At 41.0% G+C, this 20,106-nt stretch overlaps 1 protein-coding gene across 1 annotated transcript; it reads left to right on the top strand.

Annotated features, from left to right (window-relative positions):
- The first annotated feature begins 17,543 nt into the window (after window positions 1-17,543).
- LOC114610250 (olfactory receptor 5C1) lies at window positions 17,544-18,527 on the top strand. The gene has a single exon (XM_028754752.1). The coding sequence runs from the start codon at window positions 17,544-17,546 to the stop codon at window positions 18,525-18,527; it is 984 nt and encodes a 327-aa protein (XP_028610585.1).
- The last annotated feature ends 1,579 nt before the right edge of the window (window positions 18,528-20,106 follow it).

The following is a 20,106-nucleotide window of genomic DNA, read 5'->3' as shown; positions in this document are numbered from 1 at the left end:
CCTTGAGGGTAGTGGGGAAATCCTGTATGATGGGCAATTTCCCAGCATGGGCAGAAAGTTTTAAATTGAGAGCTAGTAAAGGCAGAGCCATTATCAGTTTTTATCTGTTGAGGAATGCCCATGATGAGGAAGGTAGAGAGCATATGGAAAATTAACCTTTTTGAGTTTTCACCTCTCTGGGCTATAGCCCATAAAAAATGTGAGTCTATGGTGACAAAAACATATTTTTGTCTACCGAATTGGGGAATATGGGTGACATCAATTTGCCATAAGTCATTGGATTTGAGGCCTCGCGGATTGGTGCCCATGGTTTGTAAAGCTGGGGTGGTAATGAGGGATGCACAAGAGGCACAGGTTTTTATTATCTTTTGAAGCTGAGCAAGTGGGATGTGAGGGAAGTGAGTATGAAGCTCCTTTATATTTGTGTGAGTGTGTGTGTGAATGAAATTGGTCTGCTTGCTCAGTTGAGGCTATGAATGTTCCTGTTGAGGTAGTTTGGTCAGCAAGTGCATTTCCCTCAGATATAGGACCTGGTAGGAGACTGTAAGATCAGATGTGCTGGATATAGATCAAGGAGGCTCTCTCCTATAGGAGGGAAGAGACCTGTATGAGTAGAGGGGAGAGTGGGTTGTCATATAGTTTGACAAATGATCTTGACAACAAAGGGAGCAAATTGACAGCATATACACTGTCTGAAAAGAGATTAAGGGGGCCCTTGACTTCTTTTAGAGCTAAGTAAATGGCATATAGTTCTTTATATTGGGGGAAGTGATGGGGAAGCTCTTTGAATCGGAATATAGGGGGTTCATCCTCAAGGAAGTAGTATATTACTACTGCAGCTCCGCTCTTTCTCCCATTGGCAAATATTGAGGGGGATTCTGCTATAGGCTCTCTGGAGAATAGTTTGGGGGGTAGCCACTGCAACAGAGGGAGGGCAGAGGCCCATTTTTCATCAGGATAATGGTTGTCAATTTGTCCTGGGAATCCTATTAGGCTGATAGTAAAGTGGGAATGATTTTTGATTAGCCACTGAACATCAGAGAGGGAGAAGGGGGTGACAAAAACATCAGGTTCTTTTCCTAGGATTTGTAAGGCTCTAACCCTGCCGTTTTTAATCATGTTAGCAAGTGCATCCACTTCATTTAAAATTCAGGGTGCATCACCCATAGGTATGGAGCCATTATAGCACCCATTGAAGTTGGTTAAGGGCTCGTACAAGCATAGCGGAAGAGTTAAAGATAAGGAGATGTACAGGTATGGTTGGGTCACACCTAGCAAGAGCCATATCTTTTAGGACTGAATTGACATAATTTAGGGCTTGGACTGCTTCTGGGGACAGTGTTCTTGGGGAGAATGGACTTTTACCTCCTTTCAGGAGGTTGAAGAGGAGTTGAAGGGTGCTTGTGGGAAGGTGGAGCCAATTGAGGTTGCCCAAAAAGCTCTGGAGGAAAGCAAGAGTTAATTTTTGAGGAAAGGAAAGGGTGGGTTTGAAGAAGTATATTGAGGTAAGGGAGATCTCTGTTCCTAAAAATGCAAGAGGAAGAATAAGTTAGAATTTGTCAGGGGCTATTTTGAATCCTAGGGCAGATAGGGAAGATATTAGCTGGTCCTTAAGTTGGGAGGGGGAGGTAGAAGCATCTCCCCATACAAGAATGTCATCCATGTAATGATAGACGTTGAGTCCTTTGTCTAAATAGGGTTTTAATGCAGCGCCTACAGCCTCCTGGCAAATGGTAGGACTGTTAGACAGTCCCTGGAGAAGAACAGTCCATTCATATCGTGAGGCTGAGCCAGAGTTGTTAATGGGGGGGGCACTGAGAAAGCTAAGCAATCAAAGTCCCAGGTGTGGAAAAAAGCAGTCTTTTATGTCTATTGCTAATAGGAGAGCATTGGCAGGAATGGCTGAGATATGGGGTGGCCCTCTTTGCGGGGAGCCCCATATTCACATGGTTTTGTTAATTGCCCTCAAATTTTGCAATAGTCTCCATTACCCTGAGCTCTTTTTTATAGCAAACACAAGGGTGTTCCAGGGACTGTGGGAGGGGCGGATGTGTTGTAGAGACAGCTGTTCCTCTACCAGTTCTCTGAGAGCTCTAAGCTTCTCCCTTGATAGAGGCCACTGTGGGACCCAGATGGCTTCTTCAGAGAGCCAATCAAGGCAGGGAGTACTCAATATGACAGTGGCCCCTAGAATTGGGGGTGATTTGGAGGAGGGTTTTTTTGAGTCTCCTTTGGGTACTATTTTCTTCATAAGTAATATCCTCTATTTTAATGTGGTCTCTTTCTGGTTGGGTGGTAAGAAGCATGTCTAAGGCTTGTAAGATATCTCTGCCTAAAAGATTGGTGGCTACTTGAGCCACCAGGGGGCATATGAGGCCTGTAGCTCCATCTGGGTCTTCCCACCTATAGGTCTGTTTGGTGATGAATGTATGAGAGGTACTCCCTATGCCTAGGAGCTGGGGCCCAGGGATCAGTTGCCAGTCTTGTGGGCACTCTTGCTGTCTTAAAATTGTCCTATCTGCCCCAGCATCAATAAGACACTTGAAGGGTTTATCATCTATTTTAATGGTTAACTTTGGGTGGTAGCCTTCTGAGATGCTGGACACCTATAAGACTTCTATGAGAGTAGCCGTTCCTCTTACTGTTGGGGTTGAGGGTTGCCCCGTTTGAAGTTTAAAGTGGCTTACCATTCTTATCATATACAGTGGTACAGTGCCTCTTCCAGTGGAAACCTTTTCTGCAGCAGGGACAGATTGCCTTAGGGGGGTTAGAATCTGTTATGCGAGGAGAGTTTTGTGGGCATTCATTCCTCCAATGTCCTGCCTCTCCACATTTGAAGCAGATTCCTTCTGTTTTTACTACTGTCACAAATGCCTGAGCCATGGAAGCAACCTGGTATGATGGGGTTCCTATTTCTCCGGTTGCCACAATCCACATATTATGACACTCTTCCTGGAGACCCTGGCAAGCTAGTCTAGACTCAGAAGTCATGCCTTCCCAAATAATGCTTTTAAGAAGTTCCCTGGCTGGGGGATTGGAGTTTTTTTCTTTTTAAGCTAATTTTGCTTCTGAGAATAAAAACAAGGATTCAGATAAACAGGTAGAAGCCCTTAAAGAGGAAACACAAAAATCTCTTAAAGAATTACAGAAAACACAACCAAACAGATGAAGTAATTAACCAAAACCATGAAAAAACATTGAAACAACAGTAAAATAAAATGCAAAATGTCAAAAGCTCCTAACCCAACACATCCAGGATATCCAAGACACAACCTAAGGATAATAGATATAGATGAGAGGGAAGATTTCCAACTTAAAGGGCTAGTAAATATCTTCAACAAAATTATAGAAGAAAACTTCTCTAACCTAAATAAAGAGATGCCCACAAACATACAAGAAACCTATAGAATGCCAAATAGACTAAACAAGAAGAGAGGCTTTCCTCAGCACGAGTTTCCCACTTACACAAAGAAAGTCCAGAGTTCCAGGAGACACGTGGAATTGAAGATATGGAAGTTTTATTGCCATGGTACTTGTATCTGGATGTGAAAGCTCTCCCACAAAATGCCAGGAGGGGCTCCATTATATTGGGGAGTGGGGGAAAAAGGAGGGACTTGGGAGATAAAAATTTAGATATCCATGCCCCAGCCTTTAGGTAATTCATTAATATGTAAATCTTGAGGCAGAGACCTGTTTCACACCCTCTACGTGTGCCTTAAGTGACCCACTGCATGTTATGTCTCTGGGTTCTGGGGGTGTGGCCAAACACTCCAGGATTTCTACAGCCCCACAATCACTGGACTCAATTCCCCAATAAAAAGACATGGACTAACAGACTGCATACATAAACAGGACCCAGAATTTTGCTGCATACAGGAAACACACCTCAGTGACAAAGACAGACACTACCTCAGAAAAAAGGCTGGAAAACAATTTTCCAAACAAATGGTCCCAAGAAACAAGCTGGAGTAGCCATTCTAATATCAAATAAAATTGACTTTCAACCAAAAGTAATCAAAAAAGATAAGGAAGGACACTTCATACTTGTAAAAGGAAAAATCTACCAAGATGAACTCTCAATTCTGAACATCTATGTTCCAAATGCAAGGGCACGCAGTTTCATAAAAGAAACCTTACTAAAGCTAAAAGCACACATTGCACCTCACACAATAATACTGGGGGATTTCAATATCCCACTCTCAGCAATGGACAGATCATGGAAACAGAAACTAAACAGAGACACATTGCAATTAACAGAAGTTATGAACCAAATGGATTTAACAGATATCTAAAGAACATTTCATCTTAAAACAAAAGAATATATCTTTTTCTCAGCACCTCATGGTGCCTTCTCCAAAATAGACCATATAATTGGTCATAAAACAGGCCTCAACAGATACAAAAAGATTGAAATAATCCCTTGCATCCTATCAGATCACCACAGACTAAGGCTAGTCTTCAATAACACCAAAAACAATGGAAAGCCCACATACACATGGAAACTGAACAACTCTCTACTCAATGATTACTTGGTCAAGGAAGAAATGAAGGAAAAAATTAAATACTTTTTAGAATTCAAAGAAAATGGAGACATATCATATCAAACTTTGTGTTATTCCATGAAACCAGTGCAAAGAGGAAAACTCATAGCTCTAAGTGCCTACAAAAAGAAACTGGAGTGAGCATACATTAATAGCTTGAAAGCAAACCTGAAAGTTCTACAAAAAAACAGAAGCAAATACTCCCAAAAGGAGTAGACTATAGAAATAATCAAACTGAAGGGCTGAAATCAACCAAGTAGAAACAAAGGGAACTATACAAAGTATCAACAAAACCAGAAGCTGGTTCTTTCAGAAAATCAACAAGATAGATAAACCCTTAGCCAGACTAACAAGAGGGCACAGAGACAGTAGCCAAATTAATGAAATCAGAATTGAAAAGGGATATATAACAACAGAAACTGAGGAAATTCAAAAAATCAACAGATCTTACTACAAAAACCTATACTCAACCAAATTGGAAAATCTGGATGAAATGGACAACTTTCTAGACAGATATCAGGTACCAAAGTTAAATCAGGAGCAGATAAACCATCTAAATAGTCCCATAATCCCTAAACAAATAGCAGCAGACCTTAACAGTCTCCACACCAAAAAAAAAATCCCAGGACCAGATGGTTTTAGTGCAGAATTCTATCAGACCTTCAAAGAAGACCTAATACCAATACTCTTCAAACTATTCCACAAAATAGAAACATATAGAACACTACCCAATTCATTCTATGAAGCCACAATTACACTCATACCTAAATCACACAAAGACAGAACAAAGAAAGAAAACTTCAGACCAATCTCCCTTATGAATATCAATGTAAAAATACTCAATAAAATTATTGCAAACCAAATCCAAAAACCCAACAAAACAATCATCCATTATGATCAAGTAGGCTTTATCCCAGGGATGCAGGGATGGTTCAATATATGGAAATCCATCAACATAATCCACTATATAAACAAATGCAAAGAAAAAAACAACATGATAATCTCACTAGATGCTGAGAAGCCATTTGAAAAAATTCAACACCCCTTCATGGTAAAAGTCTTGGAAAGATCAGGAATTCATGGCCCATACCTAAACATAGTAAAAGCAATACACAGCAAGCCAGTAGCCAACATCAAACTAAATGGAGAGAAACTTGAAGCAATCCCACTAAAATCAGGGACTAGACAAGGCTGTCCACTCTCTCCCTACCTATTCAATATCGTACTAGAAGTCCTAGCCAGAGCAATTAGACAACAAAAGAAAGTCAAAGGGATAGGTAGAAGCAATTAAAGAGGAAACACAAAAATCTCTTAAAGAATTACAGAAAACACAACCAAACAGGTGAAGAAATTGAACAAAACTGTCTAAGATCTAAAAATGGAAATAGAAACAATAAAGAAATCACAAAGGGAGACTACCATGGAAATAGAAAACCTAGGAAAGAGATCAGGAGTCATAAAGGGAAGCATCATCAAAAGAAAACAAGAGATAAAAGAGAGAATCTCAAGCATAAAGGATACCATAGAAAACAATGAAACAACAGCCAAAGAAAATGTAAAATGCCAAAAGCTCCTAACCCAAAACATCCAGAAAATCCAGGACAAAATGAGAAGACCAAACCTAAGGATAATAGGTATAGATGAGAGGGAAGATCCCACCTTAAAGGGCCAGTAAATGTCTTCAACAAAATTATAGAAGAAAACTTCCCTAACCTAAAGAAAGAGATGCCCGTGAACATACAAGAAACCCACAGAGCTCCAAATACATTGGACCAGAAAAGAAATTTATCTCATCACATAATAATTTAAACACCAAATGCACAAAAGAAAGAAAGAATATTAAAAGAAGTAAGGGAAAAAATCAAGCAACATATAAAGGCAGACCTATCAGAATTACAACAGACTTTTGACTAGAGACTATAAAAGCCAGAAAATCCTGGGCAAATGTCATGCAGACCCTAAGAGAACACAAATGCCAGATCAGGCTACTATACCCAGCAAAACTCTCAATCACTATAGATGAAAACACCAAGGTATTCCATGACAAAATGAAATTTACACAATATCTTTCCACAAATCCAGCACTTCAAAGGATAATTGATGAAAAACTCCAACACAAGGAGGGAAACTACAACCTAGAAAAAGCAATAAAGTAATCATCCAACAACCCCAAAAGAAGATTGCCACACAAACGTAATTCTATCTCTAACAACAAAAATAACAGAAAGCAACAATCATTTTTCCTTAATATCTCTTAACATCACTGGATTCAATTCCCCAATAAAAAGACATAGACTAACAGACTGCATACATAAACAGGACCCAGAATTTTGCTGCATACAGGAAACACACCTCAGTGACAAAGACAGACACTACCTCAGAAAAAAGGCTGGAAAACAATTTTCCAAACAAATGGTCCCAAGAAACAAGCTGGAGTAGCCATTCTAATAGCAAATAAAATTGACTTTCAACCAAAAGTAATCAAAAAAGATAAGGAAGGACACTTCATACTTGTAAAAGGAAAAATCTACCAAAATGAACTCTCAGTTCTAAACATCTGTGTTCCAAATGCAAGGGCACCCACATTTATAGAAGAAACCTTACTAAAGCTAAAAGCACACATTGCACCTTACACAATAATAGTGGGAAACTTGAAAACCCCATTCTCGTAAATGGACAGATCATGGAAACAGAAACTAAACAGAGACAAAGTGTAATTAACAGAAGTTATGAACCAAATGAATTTAACAGATATTTATAGAATATTTCATCTTAAAACAAAAGAATATAACTTCTTCTCAGCACCTCATAGTACCTTCTCCAAAACTGACTGTACAATTGGTCACAAAACAGGCTTCAACTGATACAAAAAGATTGAAATAATTCCTTGCATCCTTTCAGATCACCACAGACGAATGCTGGTCTACAATAACAACAAAAACAACAGAAAGCCCACATACACATAGAAGCTGAACAATGCTCTACTCAATGATAACTTGGTCATGGAAGAAATAAAGAAAGAAATTAAAGACTTTAGATTTAATGAAAATGAAGGAATATCATACCAAAACATATGGAATATAATGAAAGCAGTGCTAAGAAGAAAACTTGTAGCTCTGAGTACCTCCAAAAAGAAACTGGAGAGAGCATACACTAGCAGCATGACAACACACCTGAAAGCTCTAGAACAAAAAGAAGCAAATACACCCAAGAGGAGTAGACTGTAGGAAATAATCAAACTCAAGTGTTGAAATCAACCAAGTAGAAACAAAAAGAACTGTACAAAAAAATCAACAAAACCAGGAGCTGGTTCTTTGAGAAAATCAACAAGACAGATTAAACCCTTAGCCAGACTAACTAGAGGGCACAGAGACAGTAGCCAAATTAATAAAATCAGAACTGAAAAGGGAGACATAATGACAGAAAATGAGGAAATTAAAAAAATCACCAGATCCTACTACAAAAGCCTATACTCAACCAAATTAGAAAATCTGGATGAAATGGACAATTTTCTAGACAGATATCAGGTGCCAAAGTCAAATCAGAAGAAGATAAACTATCTAAAAAGTCCCAAAACTCCTAAAGAAATAGCAGCAGTCATTAATAGTCTCCTAACCAAAAAAAGCCCAGGACCAGATGGTTTTAGTGCAGAATTCTATCAGACCTTCCAAGAAGACCTAATACCAATACTCTTCAAACTATTCCACAAAATAGAAACAGAAAAACACTATCCAAATCATTCTATTAAGCCACAATTACACTTAAACCTAAACCACACAAAGAAACAACAGAGAAAGAGAACTTCAGACCAATTTGTCTTATGAATATCGAACCAAAAATACCCAATAAAATTCTCACAAACTGAATTTAAAAACACATCAAAACAACCATCCATCATGACCAAGTAGGCTTTATCTCAGGGATGCAGGAGTGGTTCAATATACAGAAATCAATCAATGTAATCCACTACATAAGCAAACTCAAAGAAAAAAAACAACATGATCATCTCACTAGATGCTAAGAAACCGTTTGAAAAAATTCAACATCCCCTCATGGTAAAAGTCTTGAAAAGATCAGGAATTCAGGGCCCATACTGAAACATAGTAAAAGCAATATACAGCAAGCCAGTAGCCAACATCAAACTAAATGGAGAGAAACTTGAAGCAATCCCACTAAAATCAGGGACTAGACAAAGCTGCCCACTCTCTCCCTATTCAATATAGTCCTCAAAGTCCTAGCCAGAGCAATTAGACAACAAAAGCAAGTCAAAGGGATACAAATACCAATGTAAAAAGTCAAAATATCATTATTTGCAGATGATATGATAGTATACTTAAGGAACCCGAAAACTTCCACTAGAGAACTCCTACACTTGATAAACAACTTCAACAAAGTGTCTGGATATAAAATTAACTCAAACAAATCAGTAGCCTTCTTTTACTCAAAGGATGAACAGGCTGAGAAAGAAATTAGGGAAATGACACCCTTCACAATAGTCACAAATAATATAAAATACCTTGGTGTGAATCTAACCAAACAAGTGAAATATGTATATAACAAGAACTTCAAGTCTCTGAATAAAGAAATTGAAGAAGATCTCAGAAGATGTAATGATCTCCCATGCCCATAGGTTGGCAGGATTATTGTAGTAAAAATGTTTATCTTGCTGAAAAATATTCAATGCATTCCCCATCAAAATTCCAACTCAATTCTTCATAGAGATAGAAAGAGCAATTCTCAAATTCATTTGGAATAACAAATAACTCAGAATAGCAAAAACTATTCTCAACAATAAAAGAACTTCTGGAGGAATCACCATTCCTGACCCTCAAGCTGTACTACAGAGCAATAGTGATAAAAGAAAGAAAGAAAGAAAGAAAGAAAGAAAGAAAGAAAGAAAGAAAGAAAGAAAGACAAAAAACAAAAAACAAACAAAAAAATCAACCACATGGTATTGGTACAGAGACAGGCAGGCAGATCAATAGAATTGAAGACCCAGAAGTGAACCCACACACCTATGCTCACTTGATCACAAAAGTGCTAAAACCATTCAGTAGAAAAAAGACAGCATTTTGCTGAGCAGTGGTGGCGCATGCCTTTAATCCCAGCACTTGGGAGGCAGAGGCAGGCAGATTTCTGAGTTCAAAGCCAGCCTGATCTACAGAGTGAGTTCCAGGACAGCCATGGCTATACAGAGAAACCCTGTCTCAAAAAAAAAAAAAGAAAAGAAGAAAAAAGACAGCATTTTTAACAAATGGTGCTGTTTCAACTGGAGGTCAGTGTGTGGAAGAACAAAAATGGATCCATTCTAATCTTGTGCAAAGTTCAAGTACAAGTGGATCAAGGATCTCTACACAAAACCAGATACACTGAAACTAATAGAGGAGAAAGTGAGGAAGAGCCTCGAACACATGGGCACAGGGAAATTTTCCTAAACAGAACACCTCTGGCTTATGTTCTGAGATCAAGAATCAACAAATGGGGCATCATAAAACTGCAAAGCTTCTATAAGGCAAAGGACACTGTCAATAGGACAAAACAGCAACCAACAGATTGAGAAAAGATCTTTACTAACGCTATATCCGATAGAGGACTAATATCCACTATATACAAAGAACTCAAAAATTTAGACTCCAGACAACCAAATAACCCTATTAAAAAATGGGGTACAGAGATAAACAAAACAAATTCAATTGAGGAATATTGAATGGCTGAGAAGCACAAGAAATGTCCAACATTCTTAGTCATCAGGGAAATTCAAATCAAAACAACTCTGAGATTCCACCTCACACCAATCAGAATTGCTAAGGTCAAAAACTCAGGTGATAGCAGATGCTAGCAAGGATGAAGAGAAAGAGGAATACTTCTTCATTGTGGGATTGTAAGCTTGTGCAACCACTCTGGAAATCAGTCTGGTGGTTCCTCAGAAAATTGGACAAAGTACTACCTGAGGAACCAGCAATACCACTCCTGGGCTTATACCCAAAAGATCCTCCAACATATAACAAGGACACATGTTCCACTATGTTCATTACAGCCTTATTTATAGTAGCCAGGAGCTGGAAAGAACCCAGATATCCTTCAACAGAGGAATGGATACAGAAAAAGTGGTACATTTACACAGTGGAGTACTACTCAGCTATTAAAAACAATGAATTCATGAAATTCTTAGGCAAATGGTTGGAATTAGAAAATGTTGGGCACTGCTCGCGCCTAGGGATTGCAGGCGGGTGTGTTGGCACGAGCAGAAGTGCAACAAGACCCGGGAGAGTGGCTGGCGGAACCACCACAGGGCACCAAGGGCGGCAGCGGCTGCACAGCCTGGGGCAAGGGGCGGCGCGGGGGGGGCGGACGGACTCTGGGGTCGGGGGAGTAGAAGGCGCCAGCCGAGCCGGCCCGGGGCCCTTGGTAGCCGGCGGGACGACAGGGCTTGTGCTCCGCAGCAGCCTCCGGTCTGCTCGAGACCCCCAGAGGCAGGGGTGGCGGCAGCAGCGATGAGGGAGAGCGTAGCTGTGAGCTAGGGCACAGCACGCTTTTCAGTCACACGGAGCAGGACCTCCGTGGTAGCCTCCAAATGCAGGAGAGTGTTACCGGCTCTTTCAGTGCCCTCTTTCCGGGAGTAGCTCATGAGAGCCTACGGAAGAAAAGTGTTACAGCTCTCTCAGTTCTCAAGTGTTACAGCTCTCTCAGTTCTCTCTGCCCGCTGAGAGGAGAGGAGAGAGGAGAGTTGTCCTTTGAAATGCGCAGGATAGCCGGAGACTGGTGAGGGATCATGAAAGCACTCCAACAGCGGGAGGTCTTACACCACACAGTGCACTTTACTTTGAGCTCTGGGGATATATATATATATACAGTTTTGGGGGGAGAACAGGTAACCTCTATTGGTTTGGTTTGAGGGCTTGGGGATGCCTTATTTGCATGGAGGTGTTATTCCTACGTGGTAAAGGCCACTGACCTCTTTGTGGGAAGCAGAAGCTAAGAGAGCCATATATGGCTTGGGAAGTCCTGAAGCAACCTTCTGTCCTGCTGGTCCTCTTCAGACCAAGGTTTCCAGGGCTTCAAGGATTTCTACCAAGCTTTCTGGCTTCTCATAGCCTACTGCCCCACAAGAAAATATCATCGTGAGTGAGGTAACCCAATCACAAAAGAACACACATGGTTTGCACTCACTGATAAATGGATATTAGCCCAAAAGCTCAGATACAATACCCAAGATACAATTCACAGACCACTTGAAGCTAAAGAAGAAAGAAGACCAAAGCGTGAATTCTTCGGTCCTTCTTTCAAAGGGGAACAAAATATTCATGGGGGCAAATACAGAGACATTGTGGAGCAGAGACTGAAGGAAAAGCCATCCAAAAACTGTCCCACCTAGGAATGTATCCCATATACATTCACCAAACCCAGACACTATTGTGGATGCCAAGAAGTGCATGCTGACAGAAGCTTGATACAGCTGTCTCTAGAGAGGCTCTGCCAGAGCCTGACAAATGCAGAGTCAGATGCTTGAAGCCAAACATTGGACTGAGCATGGGAGTTCCCAATGGGATCCCTATTGGAGGAGTTAAAGAAAGGACTGAAGTGCAGGAGTTTGCAACTCCATAGGAAGAACAACAATATCAACCAACTAGACCCCCCCTGACAACTCCCAGGTACTAAACCACCAACCAAAGAGTACACATGAAGTGACCCATTGCTCCAGCAACATATGTAGCAAAGAATGGCCCTGGGGGCACCAATGGGAGACGAGGCCCTTGGTCCTGTGAAGGCTTGATGCGCCAGTGTAAGATTCAAGGGGAGGATTGGGTGGGTGTGTGTGGGAACACTCTCATAGAAGCAGAGGAAGGAGGGATGGGATAAGGGATTTCCAGGGGTGAGATCAGGAAAGAGGATAACATTTGAAATGTAAATATAGAAAATATTCAATAAAAAGGAAAAAAAAGAAAACAGTTCAAAATATAGGGATGCACAAGCACTTTCTGAAAACACCCCACTGACCCAAGAAATCCTAGCAAGAGTCTACAAATGAGGTTGTATGACATTAAAAAGCTACTGCCCAGTGAAGGAAACAATCAGCAGAGTGACAAATAACCTGCATGATGGGAGAAAAATTTCCAGCTATATCTCTGACCTATACATCTGTATCTAGAATCTATAAAGAAATCAACAAATCAGCACTGACAAATCAACCAATCAATAAATAAATTGAATAGCTAGTTCTCAAGACAAAATACTAATACATACATTCAGCATGTTTAACTATCAGGAAAATGGAAATTAAAATACCTTCATATTCTGTCACACTCCAATCAGAATGTGACACATAGAAAGATTCTGTCTCGAAGGCAGATATACTGAGAAGGAATAACTGCCTCAGAGGCAGGGAGTCTTCCTGTTGGTGACATTGGAGTTTGCTCTGTAACAAAAAGGATGAGCTTAAGTGGCAGATGAGGATGTGGTGAGAGTTACAAACGCGAGGAATATGGTAATTTATTAAAACTACAAAAAGTGAGCTTGTGTAGAAGGGCTCAAAAATGTTTAAAGGATAGTAATAATAGTGATTATTAATAACTCATTAAAATGTATGTTTGTGTATTGAATGGGTACATAAAAGTGAGCCAAAGGGACCCAATCAAAGCCTGGGGACCCACTCAACCAAACTTCTACAATATTCCCAGGGGTAAAATAAAGAGTGAGTTATCCTTAGCAGTTCCTAGCTACCAGCTGTCACAGAGACCCCAAAGGATATGGAGACAAGGGTCTCCAAGGACTTTGGGACTACTGTGTGGAAAGGAGAAAACAGGAAGAAAACAGAAATAGATCATTCCCTCCGGGCCAGGAAGATTTTAAGTCTCCTGTTTTTACTTCTTCAGTGGAACACAACCCTGTTACCTTCCTCTGTTACTGTCACTTCAAAGGCTGGGCTGAAGTTTCTCTGCTACAAAAACTCTCCAAACACCTCTATTTCTTGGTATGTTCTTAAACCCATAGCTCATAATGTTCCTGGTATGAGAGAAAAGACATATCAAATGCCTGTGCTCTGGGAAGGAATAAGTTAAAAATTCCAAGTTAAGGAAAGGACAAGCTACATATTGAGGAATGCCAGTCTATCCTCACCATATTGAGGTGTGGCCTGGGTACAGGAATTTCATAAAAAGAAGAGAACTTGCAGAAATTGAGTTCCAGAAAATAGAAATCCTGAGAAGTCACCCCTGGAAATACGGGTCCTTATCACCTGGGGTATCTGCAGTAGCAAAAGCACCACCCTCTGGGACATTGCTGGAAATACTCAGGTTGCAGGTTTTCTGAGGTAGATATTGCACTCAATGAGACCTCCAATCAGCTGTCATGCGTGTTCATAGCTGAGGAGAGCTGCAAGCAAGATCCAGGTCAGCTCTGTATGAGAATTAGTATTTTTTTTTCAGTTACAGACTTCTAGAACAGTGGTTGAGAATCTCTGAGCACTGTCTGTAACAATCAGCTTTTCACAAAGTTCATCATAAATTCTAATGGCACCAGACCGTGGCATAAAACAAGAACCACTGACCCAGACCAAAGTACTCTATCTGAAGATAGGAGACTAAGGAGAGACACCTAGAGACATCGTTGGAGAACAGACAAGGAGGCCATAGTTCATAGGTTCATATTTCTGTGCTCCTTGTAGCTATGAGTCTTAGTCTTTTCCCTTCTTTAGGATGCAGTATTCCAGGTAGGACTTTTCTAAGCAGAGGAAAGAAATGACTTGAGGCAGTGGGAACAGAGATCAGAAAAACAGACTAGAATGCCTGCTATGCCAATCACAGCTATCCCAGCTTTTTAAAAAATCCTTAAGGAATATTAAGAGAAGAGAAAGCTAGAAGCCAAAAGGTGTTGGTCCAGATGGCCAGGTTGTTCTTAGTGAATGCTGCAAGAGGTAGAGAGTCAGATGCATGAAGGCGAATCCTTTCCTCAGGTAAAGAGGATCCAGTGTGAGCCTTCCTTGAGATGTGCTCCTCATCCTGGAAACAATGAATTATGTTTTGCTAAGTGTGGGTAGTAGCTTTCATGGTCTGTGTGAAACTGAGAAGTTATACCAGACAGAGGAGTTTCAAAGGGAAAGATTCATAACAACATTAAAGTTATGTTATCATTTTTCCCATCTCACAGATGGAGAAATGGAGAGATATCCGAAGCAGAGCTTCTCCCCAGTTTGCAAAGGTGTGTGGTGTTTGTTTTTCATGTGGAAAGACCAAAATCCACAAGTGGTTGGCCATCAACAGTTGTTTTCATTCATGGACCGTACATATGTCTGAGTGGGGCTGGAGCCTCATTACCATTTTGTTAAATATAATATCTACAGTTTCTTCCATTTTCCTGCAAATGACAGAATGTTGTTTTTCTTCATGGCTGAAAAACATGTATCAGATTTTTTCATTTTCTATTCATTTGTTGATGGACATCTAGGCTGATTATACATCTTAGCTATTGTAAAAATCAGCAATGAACATGGATTTGCAAGCATAACAGGTGTGGATCTGAGTCTAGAAGGCAGTATCTGGGGTTTCCATGTTCTTGTGTTTATTTACACTGCACTGTACAGAGACACATAGATTGTAATGGTGAAGGGGACAGCTTAAGGAACCAATACAAAGGAGCAATGTCTCACCTGTGCCCTGGCTCCCGGAGTGGGGAAAAAAAAAAAAAACAGGTGAGGAAAGAGCGGAGGTGAGCTCTGCAGTGATCCACTATCTTAACAAAGTACCCAGTTCTCCCAGATTTACACAAACACCAGTCTTTCAGGGCATGCACCCTTGACTGAGTGAAGCTTGGGTAGGCTGAAGAGCTGCCAGTCTTTCAACTATAGCTGTCTCTCGTGTGTTCATTTCTGAACCCTCTGTCTCCAGTTACTTAATCTCCTGCCTCGAAAGTATTTCTGCAATAAAATATAGAGTCCTGTGAGTGTCCAGGAGTGGGACAATGGGCACTGTAGTAGTTGCACTTTAGTTTTTTGGGAAGCCTCCACATTGCTTTTCATAATGGCTATACCAGTTTGCATTCCATCAGCAGTGGGTAAGGGTTTATCTCTCTACCTATGTCTTGCCAACATTCATCGTACTTTATGTTGTTGGTAGTGGCCATTCAGACTAGAGTCAGATGAAATCTCAAAGACATTTTAACTTGCATTTCTTTGATTGTTAAAGATAGTAAACATGTATTTAAAGTGTCTATTTCTATACCTTATTTTAAGAACTGTCTGTTCCAATTGTTGTCCCATTTACTGATAGGCAGTTTTTTTCTGGTGTTTAATTTTGCAGTTCTTTGTATATTCTAGATATTAAGCCTTGTCTGAAGTATAGCTGGTGAAGATTTTCTCCCATTCTGCGAGCTATCTCTCCATTCTGTCAAGTTCTTTTGCTGTGAAGAAGCTTTTTAATTTCATGAGATCTGCTTGTCAGTTCTTGGGGCTGTTTCCTGTGCTATTGTAGTTTAGATTCAGAAATTTATTGGCCATACCTCTGTCCTAGTGTGTTTTCCTTGTGTGTACTTTTAGTAGTTTCAGCATTTCTGGTCTTAGATGAGGTTCTTTGATCCACTTTGAATTGGTTTTATGCAGAGTGAAGAGATAGGGGTCTAATCTCACTCTTATGTGGGTTTTGTCAGCACCATTTGTTGATAAGACTGTCTTTTCCCAGTGTATATTTTTCAAATGTTTGTCAAAATGTAAGTGTCCAGTTGTGTGGGTGTATCCATGGGTCTTCTGTTATGTTCCACTGTTGACTGAGTCTTTCTAATGTGTGTACATAGACCATAATATCATATTCAATTCCTTAATGTACACAGTTATTAATCAACTAAAATAATTAACAAGGGCTTTACAACCATTTAGAGCTCACCCATTAAGATTATACATTGCTTTTCCAGAGGACCTGAATTTAATCCCCAGCACCCATATCAAGTAGATTATAACCACTTTTAACTTCTATTTGAAAGAATCTGATGCATCTAGCCTCTTTGAGCACTCACACACATGCACAGACTCACACACATACATGTAAGTATAAATAAAATAATTCTAAAAGTTATTTTAATTTAAAGATATTTTTAAACCACGTGTAATGGTGCACACCTTTAATCTCAGCACTTGGGAGGTAGTGACAGGCAAATCTTTGTGAGATCAAAGTCAGTCTTGCTACATACTGAGTTCAAAGATAGCCAGGGCTACATAGATCTTATCTCAAAAATAATTAATTAATTAAATGCATGAGATAGTCCAATGAGTGTATGCTTCGGCAGGAACAGATGAGGGAGATGTTTAGTTTCCTTTGGGTAGGTCACCAGTGGGCTTCACACTGGAGATAAACAAAGAAGCAAGTCTTAGATAAAAGGAATAAATGAGAAGACACCGGAATGTGAAGCAGCATTGCCTATCAAGAAGTTCACTGCTTTTGAGCATTCAGTACAGGAGTTTCATTCCTATATTGAACGAATGCACTCGATTCTGTTCACTAACCCTTCACCGGAAGCCTGTTATGTTGTATATGGCCCTGTATGAGACTCTTCACATGCTTTATCTTACCAAATCCTTGCCACTTTCCCCTCGTTATACGGAGAAGAAAAACTAAGGCTCAGAAAAGAGAACAAACATTCACATCCTTGTTTCTTCCACACCTCGTAGTTTTCCTAAGACACCTGCTCACTCCCTTCCCAGGCCTTATCCAATGGGAAGAGTTCTTTCAACAAACCTCAAAGGCCATACTAAGGAAACCTCTGCCCTTGTGAAGATGAACCTGCACATTTCTCAATGTTAGGAACAGGGTATGACAGTCATACAGCTTGTCAAAGGTTACATGAGCAATTTGTCCAGTTAAGACTAGACCTGGAATACAGTTCTCTCTCTCTCTCTCTCTCTCTCTCTCTCTCTCTCTCTCTCTCTCTTTCTCTCCCCTCCCCTCATGATGGGCATGGACATAGCTTTTCTCTCATTCCCACTCTCAATTTCTTTCTTAGTCTCCACCCAGAAGAATGAGCTCAGAGAACTTCACCTGGTCCAGAGTTATGCCTGCTGAGTTCATCCTCTTGGGGATCACAAATCGTTGGGATATGCGTGTGACCTTCTTCCTGATATTCCTGCCCATCTACCTCATCAGCCTGCTGGGAAATGTGGGCATGGTGCTACTCATTCGCATAGATGCCAGGCTCCACACACCCATGTACTTCTTCCTGGCCAACCTCTCCCTGCTGGATGCCTTCTATTCCTCTGCCATTGGCCCCAAGATGCTAGGTGACCTCCTACTGTCCCGTGCCACCATCCCTTATGTAGCCTGTGCCCTCCAGATGTTTGTCTTTTCAGGGTTGGCTGATGCTGAGTGTTGCCTATTAGCGGTCATGGCCTATGATCGCTATGTGGCCATTGGGAACCCTCTCCTCTATACCACAGTTATGTCACCTCGTCTATGCCTGGCCCTACTTGGGGCATCAGGCCTGGGTGGAGCAATGAGTGCCTTTGTACATACAACTTTCACCTTCCGCCTGAGTTTCTGTGGCTCACTAGAAGTCAACAGCTTCTTCTGTGATATTCCTCCACTGCTTGCCATCTCCTGCAATGACACCAGTCTCAATGAACTCCTCCTTTTTGCTGTCTGTGGTTTTATCCAGACAACCACAGTGTTGGCTATTGCTGTGTCTTATGGATTCATCGCTGGTGCTGTGATCCGCATGCAGTCAGCTGAGGGCCGCTGGAGGGCAGTTTCCACTTGTGGCTCTCACCTCACAGCCGTGGCCATACTATATGGGACCCTTATATTCATGTACCTGCGTCCCAGCTCCAGCTATGCCCTGGACACGGACAAAATGGCATCTGTGTTCTATACTCTCGTCATTCCAGCTCTCAACCCACTCATCTACAGCCTTAGAAACAAGGAAGTCAAGGAAGCCTTCCAACGCACTTGGCATCGATTCTGTTGCTCGAGGCGGAACACCAGAAACTGGCCACAAGAAGCTCCTTAAGGTTGAATACACTGTCACTATGTGTAACAATAGCTGTTCATCTGACTCAGTTGTCTCCTGTCATTATTGAAGGGACTACAAAAGGGGAGGGAAATTAAAATGCACAGACAGAAGCAGAAACCTGAGATATTTTAGACCTAAAGAAAGCACCAAGACCAGGTAATTTTGCTATGGAGCTGCCTTGAGTTCCTCGGTATTCAAAACACTCAAGTTCCTAGACGTGACCTGGTGAAACATCAGAATTCTCTTCCACCAGTGTATATAAGATGCTAATTTCTAGAATGAGATCCAAATGAGACCCATCTTAGCTCCAATTGTCCCTAGATTTCTGCCCATTGCATTTTGCACTCTTTACTCACCAGCATACAGGCCAATATGCAGGCACACGTTGACACCCACAGGCCAGCATCCAAGTAGGCGCAGACTCACACACAGGCCACAGGGAAGGAGGTACTGTAACTCCAGAGAGATACACAGGCTGGCAGCAGCTAAAGAAAAGACAAAGCACTCCCAGCCACGGCTCAAGGCCACACTTATACAGAATTCCACAATAGCAGCATTCTGCTAGGAATAATAGTTACATAACAGATAAAATACCACTACTGACTTTGGGGGATTTCTCAGACATGTGGTGTCGGCTATTTTGCGCTGACTCATAGTCCTGGGACTGTCCATTGCCAGTCATGTTTTAGCCCACTCATTCCAGATATCCACATAAGCAACATCTCTAAACATGTTTTCTCTTATGGCCTTCTGTTCCCAATATTGAGTTAGACCAACACCAAGTTAGACACATAAACATTCTAAGCATTTGATTGAGAGTTAAGTCATGTTAACTTTTGAGTTATGGATAGTGGTTAAATTTTTCTTCAAGCTTAACAGTAGGACTTAATTCATTAAATGGAATTCACTAATGGAATTCATTAGTGGTTACAAGCATTCTCAGATTAACATATGGAGGGGCAGGGTTGCCATCATGAGTGTTTTGTGTTGTGATACACTATCCAAAGGTAATATTGGGGTTAGGAAAAAAATGCTATAACTCTGACACCTTGGGCAATAGTCACTACAATTCTCCAAGTCCTGGGGGCACAGTGAACCCTCTAGAAGTAGAGCTCTTGGACATTCATCCTGGTAAAGCTCACAGTTTTTATGGATTTCCTTTGCCTTCTTGACTCAGTTGCATCTACCAAGGAAGCCTTTTCCTGCATGGACAGGGTGAGAATGATCTTGGGAGCTGCAGACAGGGAAAATACAGCCAATGGTAAATGGCCAATTCTACCTGATCCCCTTTCCAGTCCCTTGAGTGAGTATGGCTGATGGAGGACAGCATGGTAAAGTGTGGGATTCAATGTTTCCTTATGAGTCCCAATTGAATCCCCTTGGAGTCTATTCTACAGGCTTTAACCAGGGGCTGGGCTTGCCTTCCACACCCCAGTCAAGAAGAAATCTAGCACTTAGATTGAAGAAACAGTTAAGATCAGCCACAAAGTTCTCTCTCTCTCTCTCTCTCTCTCTCTCTCTCTCTCTCTCTCTCTCTCTCTCCCCCTCTCCCTCTCCCTCTCCCTCTCCCTCTCCC

The sequence above is a fragment of the Grammomys surdaster genome, unplaced genomic scaffold (assembly GCF_004785775.1).
Source record: "Grammomys surdaster isolate TR1022 unplaced genomic scaffold, NIH_TR_1.0 126035, whole genome shotgun sequence".
Taxonomy (NCBI): domain Eukaryota; kingdom Metazoa; phylum Chordata; class Mammalia; order Rodentia; family Muridae; genus Grammomys; species Grammomys surdaster.
Note: the sequence above shows the minus strand (reverse complement) of the source record. Positions and strands in the feature narration are given on the sequence as shown.

Bases quoted from the DNA above. Each gene is read 5' to 3' on its own strand.
- LOC114610250 (XM_028754752.1), top strand. From the start codon at position 17,544: ATGAGCTCAGAGAACTTCACCTGGTCCAGAGTTATGCCTGCTGAGTTC.